General features: G+C 37.0%; 1 protein-coding gene across 1 annotated transcript in view; it reads right to left on the minus strand.

The window, feature by feature from the left end:
- Positions 1-12,487, minus strand: part of TBC1D15 (TBC1 domain family member 15) — a 41,484-nt gene that overhangs the window by 4,069 nt on the left and 24,928 nt on the right. The window contains exons 10-15 of the mRNA XM_054988319.1: positions 11,631-11,725; positions 9,046-9,162; positions 6,360-6,460; positions 4,497-4,596; positions 2,955-3,052; positions 630-746 (exon numbers count right to left, since the gene is read on the minus strand). Of these exons, the coding sequence (XP_054844294.1) occupies positions 630-746; positions 2,955-3,052; positions 4,497-4,596; positions 6,360-6,460; positions 9,046-9,162; positions 11,631-11,725 (628 nt within the window). The remainder of the gene's footprint in view (positions 1-629; positions 747-2,954; positions 3,053-4,496; positions 4,597-6,359; positions 6,461-9,045; positions 9,163-11,630; positions 11,726-12,487) is intronic.

The following is a 12,487-nucleotide window of genomic DNA, read 5'->3' on the forward strand; positions in this document are numbered from 1 at the left end:
TGTTGCTGTCAAATCACAGTTGACTTATGGTGATCTGGTATGGTTTTCAAGGCAAGAGATGTTCAGAGATAGTTTGCCTTTGCCTGCTTCTGCATAGCGAGCCTAGACTTCCTTTGTGGTCTCTCATCCAAATACTAATAAGGGCTGACCCTACTTAGCTTCCAAGATTTGGCAAAATCACGCTGGCCTGGGCCTATCCAGATTAGGGGCAAGTAAAAACACAGCTGACTACTAACAACATTTGTTATGCCGTCTCCCTCCGGATGTGAATCAGCATTCTACTGGTTCAAATCCCACTAACCACCATGAGCTCCATAGGTGGCCTTGGGTAAGCCACTCCTCTCAGCGCAGCTCCCCAGCTGTATTGTGGGGATAATAGCAGCACTAACTTGTTCACCACTCTGGGTGAGGCACTATTCTGTCTAGAAGAGCAGTATATAAGCACATTTATTATCATCATCATCATCATCATCATCATCATCATCATCATCATCATCATCATCAACAGGGTTTTGGAATTAAGTCGGACTGACAATGGTTAACCACTTGCAGATCTCCAGGAATACTCTTCATTTTCAACAAAGACTGGAAACGGAGGAATTAGTGTTAAATTAATGTGTAACCAATACCTTCAGTATTTCATTAAAGCCATAATGTTTCTCCATTATTTGCTGCTTTTCAGATTCCAGGATAGCACAACAGATAAGAAGGTGAAAGTTCTGGCAAGGCAACTCTGTCCACATTACCTGGCAAAATATTAAAGTTGCTGTTGAATCGAGAACCTGAACATTTCCCCTGAAAATATAACAGTATAGTTTTAGCCTTCATCTACTAGCTGAATTAGCTTATCCATCAAAAAGCATACTCTTCCTTTACTTTCTACCAAAGCTACTAAAATGTCAGAATGACCTCCCAGTCATTGAGGTCTTCTGGAGAAGTCCTTCTTTGGATGCACCAGCTTTTCAAGTAGATGCAGATGGTGAGCAGGCCTAAGATCTACAGGATTCCCCCCTTCTCTGGTCATATGCGATCAGCTTGGCACATTTCTGATCTGTGTTCAGACACCAGGTGAAGCCTCTTCATAGCCAGGAGTACTGAGATGTAACCTAGTGCACTTTCACAATGTGGAAATTTTAAACAACCATCTAATTAGAATGCTGTTTTCAAAGAAATTAGTTGAAGCACATATAATTGTAACCCTTCTTCTGCAAATTACTTAAGATGAGTGCACACTTACTACTTCTACAGCCTGATCCTGTATGTTTACATGGAAGTAAGTCCCACTGACTTCTAGGTTCTTGCTCTGAAGTAAATTTGAACAGGATTACAAGTTTTACTCTCCAAATATGCCTGAGGCTTCATTCACAGTAGGAAGAGAACAAGTTATACCCTACAGTAATATAAACAAATGCTTCCTTGTTAGTTTTTTTTAAAAACACTTGTAAGTTAAAGCACACATATTTTTTCTTTCTACAATACAAGACTGTCTGTATCTATAATTTCAAGAATCTCTAAAGAATGCTTTTTTTCTAGAAACTTAATTACATCGGAGAAAAAATCGTTGGACAACTTTTCATTATAGATTTCATTAAAGGTTATAAATGTTTCAATGTTACTGGTTCTAATTAAACCCTTATCAACATAGTTCATAAGCAAGGTATTGTATTTTTCTATCTATAATTAATTTTTTGTTACAGATTTTTCTAAGAACCTTAACAAAGCAACCAGCAGGCCTAGGTCCTGGTAGTGTCTGCCATCCACAATGAGTATCTAATATTTCCAAATACGTTCTCGGGATTATTATGTGGGTGTTTAAAGTTAGGAGTAGAAAACCAAGAGTCTTTGAAAACATAATGGAATGAATGATTCGCCAACTAACACAACAGAATTAATCATGAAAAGCTTTTTCAGGATTCTTAAAAAACTGACAACTACAAGCTCCCCATTCTTTATCAGAAGCAGAAAAATAAAAGGGAAGAATACAAATTCTTCTATGGAATTCTGTATCATCATCAATACAACCAAAGGGTATGACTGAAACCATCTGTTAGTAACACAGGCAGGCCACAACTATTTAATTGTCCAATGTTGGATTAATAGGCAGATTTGGAGACAATCATCTGCTTATTTTTATTCTAGCATATTTTATGAACTTTTATAAAGTTTAAATGACAATAATAAAATTCTACTGAGATAGAATCAGCAAAAACCTAGGAAACATTTTATAGAATATTAGATGGTAGGCATATTTATTTTTATTTTTTATTTTATCGTATTTATATTCCGCCCTCCCCGCAAGCAGGCTCAGAGAAAGCTCTGAGGAGGAATGAAAAACAGAAATTAGGCAGAGGACATTTTCAGAAACTAGTAAGGGCTCCTAGTTAACTTCAACAACCACTGTTAAGTTCTCACAGATATCCCTACAAAGGAGGTGCATGAAATGATCTTGGGATTGTGACATGAAAGTAATCATACAACTTGCAAATATAATGAGAGTAGAGTACTTAGTATAAAGAAATGACACTCTCGCCTGCTTGAGATAACAAGTACTGTTGATGTCATATGTTGCATGGCTTGACCTACATGACAGCTAATTTGAACCATGTGGAGTGGAAAATGGCAAACTTGAGATACTTTCCCCTTATATGTAAGCATTTAACTAAATGAACACACATGAAGCCACTTTATACTGAATCAGACTCTTGGTCTACCAGGGTCAGTGTTGTCTGCACAAAAAGGCAGCTGCTCCCCAGGGTCTCAGGCAGACACATCACTTGCTACCTGATCCTTTTAACTGGACTGAACCTGGGCCCTTCAGCATGCAAAGCAAATGTTCTACCACTGATCCCTAAATTTTGTGGTTAGTTTTGATTAGGTACTATGTTTCCCATCACAATTTCAGCATTTAAGAAGATGGACCATAACAGTTACTTAGCTTTTAGTCGTTTTCTTACCTCCCATAAACGAAGAATATCTTGAAAACTAAACTCCCTTTTAAATCTTATTAGAAGCCACCGGAAGCAAAAATAAAGGTATCCTGAATCTTGAGATTCTATTGGGAAATTGGGAAAAAAATCTTTGATATAAACCCTATAAAGTTATGATTAGTATATGAATCAGTTCTATTCAAGCAATACATTTTAACCCTCAAACCAACCAATTAAATTACACATTGCCTTTGGGGGTCTATTTCTACCCCAAACAAAATTCTCATATACCTAATGTTTTAAAATGTCCCACAATTTTTTATTTCTGGTGTCAGAGATCATTGTGTTTTATAGTACTAAAACATTAAGAGTTTGAAAACATACTTTGACAAGAGATAGACTTTCTTTTGCATACATTCGACTTTTCCTTTCGCACATTCATTAACTCACTCCAGTATGTTTTCTTTACCAAGTCATAATTTTTTAGACATTGGAAGAACTGTTTTGAACCTAACCTATTAGACAAAGTAACACATTTTCATGAACTTTAAATAAGATATCTAAAATTAAATTTCCTGTATTTTTGTTCCATGGAGTATTTTTCTACCCCACAAATATATCTATCTGTGGTGAGGTAAATATTCTGCAGGTTGTCAGGATCTTGAGGTTGTCATGAGGGACTGTAAACCCTCTATAGTACTTAAAAATGGTTCTCTTGATAATAATGGGGTAAAAAAGCCTATCCTGATAGGAAAAGATCATAGATTTGGGTTTTTTAAAAAAAACTTCAGATGATTTATGGTAAAAAAAAGGAAACTATTAAGTGGCATCTGGCTGTATTTTGGGGGCAATGTTTACTACTATCTAGGTGACAATGTCCTAAGACATTGTCATTATGTCAAAAAACCTCAACTAGGGTAGCTAATTCACTGCAAAGGTTGGTAGAAGGTTAAGAAATCTACAAAAAGGCAAAATGATTGATATTTTAAAAATTCTTCTAGCCTAACATATCTTGTACAGGAGAGAGATGTAAAGGAAGAATGGGTACTGTGTCTTATTCTAATTATTCACACAATATTGCCAAGCCTTCCCTTTAAACATCCATTGTCAATTCAGGTCAGGAACCAAACCATTGCTAAGGACTGGAACTAAAAGATGTTCAACACTCAAGACTGAAGTAACATCAAATCAGCACAGACCTCTTTTTAGAACACAGCAACAACAACAACAACATCATTTGATTTATATACTGCCCTTCAGGACAACTTAATGCCCACTCAGAGCGGTTTACACAGTATGTTATTATGATCATCCCCACAACAAACACCCTGTGAGGTGGGTGGGGCTCAGAGAGCTCCAGAGAGCTGTGACTAGCCCAAGGTCATCCAGCTGGCTTCAAGTGGAGGAGTGGGGAATCAAACCTGGATCTCCAGATTAGAGTCCCGTGCTCTTAACCACTACACCAAACTGGCTCTAGACAATAAATAGGAGGCTTTTAAAATAACTCTTTGGTACAGCTGAACATGCTCGTAAGGACCACAGTATGTCGCTTTGTATTATTATACATACCCAAGTAACTGCAAAATCCACTATCTAACAAGCGAAGCAAAGTACTGAGTTGAATTAGTTGAGTCTTCATACCCTGCATTTGCTCCTCAAAATTCTGGTGCTTTAAAAAAAAAAAAAGACAAATGTAAGTATTTGACAGACTGCGAAAAGTAGCATGGAATAAAAAAAATTTAGTCACAGAACTAAGCATAAATTTAACTTTTGGAGCCAATGCTTAATGTAACAGTCTAGCACGCTCTATATTTACAGGTGCCAGTCTGGTAACTTCATAGACACTTCAGCGACATATTAGTATACTGTATATGGAAGCCCATGCTCTTACATCCAATGATATTCATGTTTCATTTTCTAACTGTATTTAATGTAGAAACTCATGTAAGAATGTCACTGCTTCTAATCTGGATGCAGGGTGGCAGCAGAAAAAGGAATATGTGAAATAAGGGGTGAAATTTATAAAAATATTGACATGGTCAAGAACATTTCTGTGAGAAAAGTTGCTTCAACATTTGTCACAACACCATGTATGCAGATTAGGTACAATTACTTAAAAATACATCTTATATGATACTAGACATATATAATTATTTTTAAAACCATATAAACAGAGTGGGATCACACTGGAAAGTAACAATTAAGTGATATGCTGGTCCATGCACATCCACCTGTGTAAGAAGTGAAGTCACAAGTACTCCTGTGTACATATAGCTGCAACATCTTTCCAGTCTCTTTTTGGAAGTAAATAGATCATGGAAATTTGGGGGTAGGGGGAGCGAATTATAACCATATACAACACACGAGTGAGTTCTCATTTGTCATGGCATATATATGGTTCTACACTACATCTTATCTACCAAATTACTGGACCTGCCATTTAAAGTTGCTCAATGCTCAGTGAAAAAAGAGTACAGTTGCAGATGAAAGGCTTGGATCCTATGCCCTCCCTTTGCGTACACTTCTTCCTGGGCTTCGCAGAGGTTGTCCTTTGCCCAGAATCTCACTTCTTCTGGTGATGGGCACTTAAGGTGGACCAGTGTCCATTAAGGAGCTGCAAAGTACCTACTGTAAGAGGAATGCACCCTGTAGCTGAAGGCTGTGCCCACAGAGAAGTGCATGCAGGATTTTCACATGTTTGGGTCATGATTCTCTCTCTTCATCATGCAGACAGGAAAGAGGCTCCATCAAACAAACATGAAATTGTTGTTTCCATGACATGGTACTGATGTCCAAACACAGGAGCAAAATACAAACACCACCTTTTTTTAGAACCAGTCTAACTTATACTAAACATTGTACAAGCTTTCTGGCTGGATGTTACAAAAATGTAAAGGGGGCACGGTTAGTTCATGATTTCTAACCTGATCTTGCTGGCATTCTCTGTGAAATATATACAGGCAGCTTGATTTTAGTCCTGGTGTAATTTGTTATTTGCTTGCATGCATTTCACAGTTATATAGTTATAAATAAATTCTACTTTCATTTAAGCAAAAAAAGATCCTTTTTTTACCTCACAACCATTCTCACCTGTTGTTAATTTGATTAAACAACCATTGATAACAAGCCTTCCTATAATACCAATTAAATGAGGGAGGTCTAAGACAAAAGCCTTTGGTGGCAGCAATGCCACCAAAAACCTTTTGGGGAGGCAGCAAAATGCCTCAGGTGGTATTAGCAGCGGAATTCAAATCCAAAGAGAAGGTATTCTTGACATATAAACCTGCGTAAAGTGGAGAACACCTGAAGCTCTGTGTGGAGAAGGTTAACGTTTAAGATAATGTAAGGAGGAGCTGAATTAAAAGGTCTAAAGGCAAAGTTATATAAAGAAGAAAATAATGACACCGCAGTAAGAACAATAAAAATATTTACCATTTGATCCATGTACAGTGCAAAGCACCAAAAAGCATCCACTTCATTCTCCATTACATATAAAATAGGGGAAAGTAAATCACTCATTCCTTGAACATAGCCTTAAACAAAAAGAAATTAGAATTAACTGAACTGGATCATTAAACTTCACTTGAAAGCTTTAAGAAATCATTGACAATCTGTCTCTCTTTTCTTAAGGTGCCAAGAAGTTTTGTAGATCAAAAGCCAAAGTATTTTTATAATAAGCACCCAAGTAGTACACAATTTGCACTACCTTTAAATGGTCTCCAGTACCCAAACATGCACCAACGTATCAAGCAGCCACACTACATTTTGATGAAGTTCAGATTCTGTAGAAGTTCAGAGTATGCAGACACATGCCTGATTCTAATTCTGTACTTTAGGAGGCAGATCATTTAATGTAAATTACCCTTCTTTTTTAAGTACAAGCTGTAAAATATTCATTGTAGTTTTACTCCATATTTTTAAAATATGAATATGAAATGCACAAAGCTTTCATCATTAAAATAACCTCACTTTTATCACGGAAAAGGATCTTTTCATTTTAGCTTCCCCCCGCCCCCCATTAGATTATCGGATTTGGCTGGATTTGTTTTTCAGTTTCAAAGCAAAGCAACTTTTAAAAACCTCTCTCTAAAGATAGTAATGACTCTCCTTCTGTACAGAGGGAAAACTTAAGTTATATTTACATCCCAGGCAGCTTCTGGCAATCATAGGCCTAGCTCTCACTGGAAATAGCACATCAGTGAAAAGGATAAAGTAAGCCCATTTTTTAGGATGTGTAAGATCTTTTTCTTTATGGCAAAGCATTCCATCACGAGACCTGCAGTCTGTTGGTCGGATCAAGCAATCTATCAGCAGAAGGTGCTGACACAGATTTCTCCCACTTCCAGTCTTGACTGCAAGACCATACAGAAATGGACCAAGTTAAAACTTTTTTGATAAAATGGATGCAAAATTTTGGGGAAACTATTCCGATGGATTTATCAGAAAATTTATGGATTAAGGACATAAAACTTACAAGTTGCCAGTTATTGAGAGAAAATTGGTATAAAATGTTCTTTAGATGGTACATTACTCCCAAAGATAGTGTGAGGATCAGTAAGGATTACAGTGGATGTTGTTGAAAATGTCAGAATATGGATGCAACATTTTACCATATGTAGTGGACTGGTAAGGAATCACGAAAATATTGGATAAAAATACATGAAGAGATGCAAAAGATCCTCAAACTCAGATTTGAATTAAATCCAAAAAGTATGCTTTTAAATATTTTACCAACTAATGTGTGAAAAGAACAAGGAGATCTCTTCTGTTATATGGTGATGGCAGCAAGAGTATTATTTGCAGGAAAATGGAAAAACCATGCCTGTCCTGGTCTCCCAGAGTGGAGAGATAAGGTTTACAAATACGCTTCAACGGCTAAATTGACTATCTACTTACAAAATAGACTGATAACCTAGTTCTGGGAAAAATGGAAAGATTTCTTCGATTACTTAGGCTAAACTAATTGACACAGAAGCTTAGAGGGAAGGAGGGGAGAGAAGGAGAAATAGTACGTATTTAGGCTTCGGGAAAATAAATATTAAATGTTTTGTGTATCATGCTAAGGAAACTTAAATGTATTCCTTGTTTTACTCTCAAAGCTATTATAACTTTTGTTTATATGCTTATTGGTTGTATAAGATTGTATAACTTTTAATTTAGTGTCTAATTTAGAATCTGTATAACTTTTATATTATGCACGTACTTTACTTTAATTTCTTTTCTTTAATGAAATTCTTTTAAAAACCCAAGGAATTCCATTGATGGAAGAGGTAGAAAAAAGATTTTCCATCCCCTTTCCCCATGCACTATAATTCACCGACCTGCATGGCTATTACTTCACATGGGACCTGTAACCACAGGAATCAACTTTCTTGGAGTTGGAAATGGCTGATGAAGAAGGGGAAAGTGGTGAAGATCCACGGACTGTGCATGAGTAGATCACTGGATTCAACCCAGTATCTGCCACCCAGACACATCTTACCACCTGAGTGAGAACTTGCGCCAAGACGACTCTGGAAAACTTTCACTTCGTAACACCACAACTTGTCAGAAACTGGGATGGGGGGAGGGAGTGGAGCAACAGTAACCACAGGTTACTACAAAACCAACCACAGTCTTCTGTACTGCAACACTCTGGTGCACATATTTAAGTGAGTAAGTACACCTCTTCACACAGTGAACCTGTTGTTTGTGTTCATCCACAGATACACAAAACCCAATAGCAAGCTACCAAACATCCATAAACATTTTGCAGTATACAGAGTCAATACAGGATTTCAAACGGCCACACTAGAACCAGAATAAATCTATCAGGCCTTTTTGGAATAACTGTTTGCCATACCTCAGATTCAAGGAAAGCAGTGGCAAACTGTAGTTCAATTCCATGTTTCCTACCTTCAGCTGCTAAATTTCAATACTTGTGATGAACCCAGAAGATGGGTAATGATGAAATAAAATTGACAAACATTACCTATGCTGTTAGAGACTGGAATTCACACATATCACCGTATATAAGATAAGCTCTAGTTCCATAGCAAATGTTAAGATATGAAATAGCTGTTGGGAAAGTTGCTCATTAAAAGTCAAAATAAACGTATACAAAAAGATTCCTACTTACCTAAGTCAAAATCATACATACAGTAGGTCATCAAAATGTCATGAAGCAAGATCAGTCCAGGATTATCTGGGCCTTCATAAAACTTGTTTGTTCTGTCTGTCCTGTTTACATCTTTTTCTGGAAAATAATGCACAGATTTAATGAATTTTCAAAACAGCTCTTACTAAGCCTCTATCTAAAAAATGCAGAATGTTTTTCAAGTTTCTAGCTTTTCAAACACTGCTGAGCTTTGAAGTGTTGAGTAAGACAACTTCATTCACAGTACATCATTTAAAATGCATTAAGTCGGCTTTTAAGAGTGTTTAAAAGAGAAAAAACCTCAAATAAGATGATTTCTTATAAGAAGATTTTCATTCTAAATGTTACATACTTTTTAATAGAAACCTCAGGATTAAAATGTAATACATTTTCACTGAATGTTTTTAACCGCACAGGCATCTATCACAGATACATTAAATACAAAATGCCACCCAAATGTTCTAAACATGTGGCATTACCTTAAATTTAACAGCGAAAAGATGATATGCAAACAAGCCTAAATCAAAGAGATTTTGTTACTGTTTTAATTATATGGTTTAGCACGAGATGGTTTTATTAGGAAATGTCACCTCGTCATGTTTCTTTGATCACTGCTGGGCTAAATGTCTTTGCTTAACCTTCAAAGTACACAATACAGACTTCAGCATGACACACAGTTCACACTACCCAAGACAGATACAAAATTATCATTTATATGGAAGAACTATGGTAGAAGGAGAAAGAAGATGCTTCCCACTGAGATTACGCCGCTGTAGTGATTAGAATGCTGGACTAGGACGGGGGAAACCTAGGTTCAAATCCACATTCTGTCATGAAATTCACTGAGCAAGTCCCTCCTCTTTCATCCTAACCTACCTCATAGACTGTGAACTATAAAATGGAAGGGGGTTGTATGTTGTCCAAAGCTCCCTGGAGGAAGAGGAACTTGCATTAATTAAAATGGTGCAAATAATCATAATACACGTGTTAAATAGGGTCAGAGTAAATCAGTTCCTCAAAGGAAACTCACAGCTTCTTTGCTCCAAGTTGCTTCTTTTCCCCACCACTCCTCCTGCTCCCTCACCCCCCCCCCATTCAAATGGCATGCTTGAAAGGTCAGGAAAAGAGGTTTGGGAACACGTTAACAGCCTCCCGCTCTGCTGCTTCCCCACTACAAATCCCAAAGCTGCTTCACAACAAGAAGCAGCTTTGAGTTACAAAAATGACTTGTGCGTTACAAAAATTCCACTCTTAAAGATATATTTTAGTTCTGCTTCTAAGGTCCAAGTCTTTTTAATCCCACATTTGAGCACTAATGCTAGTATTTTCAAATGTTTTGCTATTTAACTTAAAACATTCATAGCAGCTTGTTGTTAGAAGCTGACAGTAATGCAGTTTGCAGTAACTTTTTGTATTGTAATAGGCTACTAAAACATATGGTCGACATCCTGTAGAATCTTATTTAAACTGAACTCCATTCAAGCAAGCGTTCAGCTTTCATTAAATTCAGTAAGCTGCCAAAGCAAATTTTTAAGGGTAAAAGCAAGCAATACAAGCTGCTGTTCGATTGTGATTTCCTGTACTATACACTGTGCTAGAAACAAATCACTATGAAAGGAGGCTACACATCCATGGCACCTGGTGGGAGGTGCACTTCCCGTATTTTCTGTAAAGTCAAGCTTCTTGTTTTGACAGATCTCCAAAAATAATTTCTACAAAAGTTCTGAAGTTCATACCCTAGTCAGTGAGCAATATTCCATAGTAAAGTATAGTTCAGTCAAGTACACTAAAATATCCAGAATGCTCGGTTAACCGGCACTGCTCAGACGACAAGCTCCTCCACCTCCACCACCATACCCTTGCATCGTCAGGCACACATGTACCCCACTCCTGCCTTTCAAGTTGGCTAGTAAAGCCTCTGTCCATTGCAGGGCTTCTGAGAGCCACCCTCCCAAGTAGTAACATTCCTTAGGCGCCTCACTCCCCCTCAGCCTGTTTTAATTGGTCAGGAGCAAGCTCCTCCAGATGGCTTCCAGGCAGTTGGCCTGCTTGTCTGCTCACTGCGTAGGACAGCTCTAAAGCTCAGGGAGAAAGGGCCTCACCAACCTCAGAGGATGTTATCATGACATTCATAAGGGGGTAAGGTTTGATTAAGGCCAATTCCTCTGGGAAGGGGCCAAGGCAGAGCAGTAAGTTCGAGTATCTGGTACATCTGATTAACCAGCAGCCCCCATTTCCCATGAGTGCCAGATGAAGCTTTTTTACTACATATTAAGCGGTTTGCCATTACAACATGATGCGTGGACAAAGCAGGAATAATACTGTAACCCTTGCCCTCTTTTCACATTGATCACAATCCCTTTATTATACAATTTACCTTTTGTTTACAATGAAACAGAGAAGGGAAAAAGAAGGCTGTCCCAAGCCCAGCATTCTAATCACTACACATACTTATCTACAAAAGAACTTTGAAAACATGGCAGGTAGCTCATCCTAGGCACTCATTAAGTCATCCCAATCACAAATGTTCCTTTTCCCTCTCTCCCATTCAATGTTTCTAGAAGTACCTATAAGACTCCTGTAATCTCTTAATCTGTAATTTCTTTTTTCTTGTTCTTCACTGATGGATTTCCACTGGAGTTTCATCCTGAAATATTCATCTCTGAAGGAAAAAAAATCAAACTCAATCAGGAGGTATGATAAACTTTCTCACAATCTGAAACAACAGAAAAAGTTTATAACTTTATATAACATACTTGAAAACAGCACCTTGATGTGTAAAACTTAGACCACGAGTAAAATTGCAGCCTGGGGTCCGGGGAAGGGAGGGGGGAGTTTTACAGTAATACATCTTAAAGCACATTATACTAAAACAATACACATGTATTCTAGTGAACTTCTGAACTCTGCAATAACTTTCTTGTATTTTTTTTCTCATGTTTTTTCTCATATGTTTATAACCAACTCAAGTGTACTTTTATCTTTGACAGCTAATTAAAAATAGTGGACAGTATTTAGATTAATGTCCTCCAATAACAGAATGTACCAATGGTTATCTATCTGAATATAATGTCACTTTTTGGCTAATTAGAATGTTACCGAGTAGAAAATATGAATATTTAATTACGCATTAAACCAATCATAGTTTATCTATGCTATCACATGAAAAAGATCTTAGATTTTTACATAATCTATAAAAATGTCAACTTAGATAGTATGTTAGAGTTTTGATTGGAAGAAATCTCATGAAGACCTAGGTGAGAATTTTACCATTGCTATGGGAATCTTAATGCATATCATAGAAATTTTGATTGTTTTAAATTTAGAGTTAATTAGGAAATGTTAGCAAACCCAATTCTTACTGTTTTTCTGTGTTCCATCTTTGTAGGATTTATATTAATAATTATATATGTTTTGATATCTT

The sequence above is a fragment of the Eublepharis macularius genome, chromosome 9 (genome assembly GCF_028583425.1).
Source record: "Eublepharis macularius isolate TG4126 chromosome 9, MPM_Emac_v1.0, whole genome shotgun sequence".
NCBI classification, from domain to species: domain Eukaryota; kingdom Metazoa; phylum Chordata; class Lepidosauria; order Squamata; family Eublepharidae; genus Eublepharis; species Eublepharis macularius.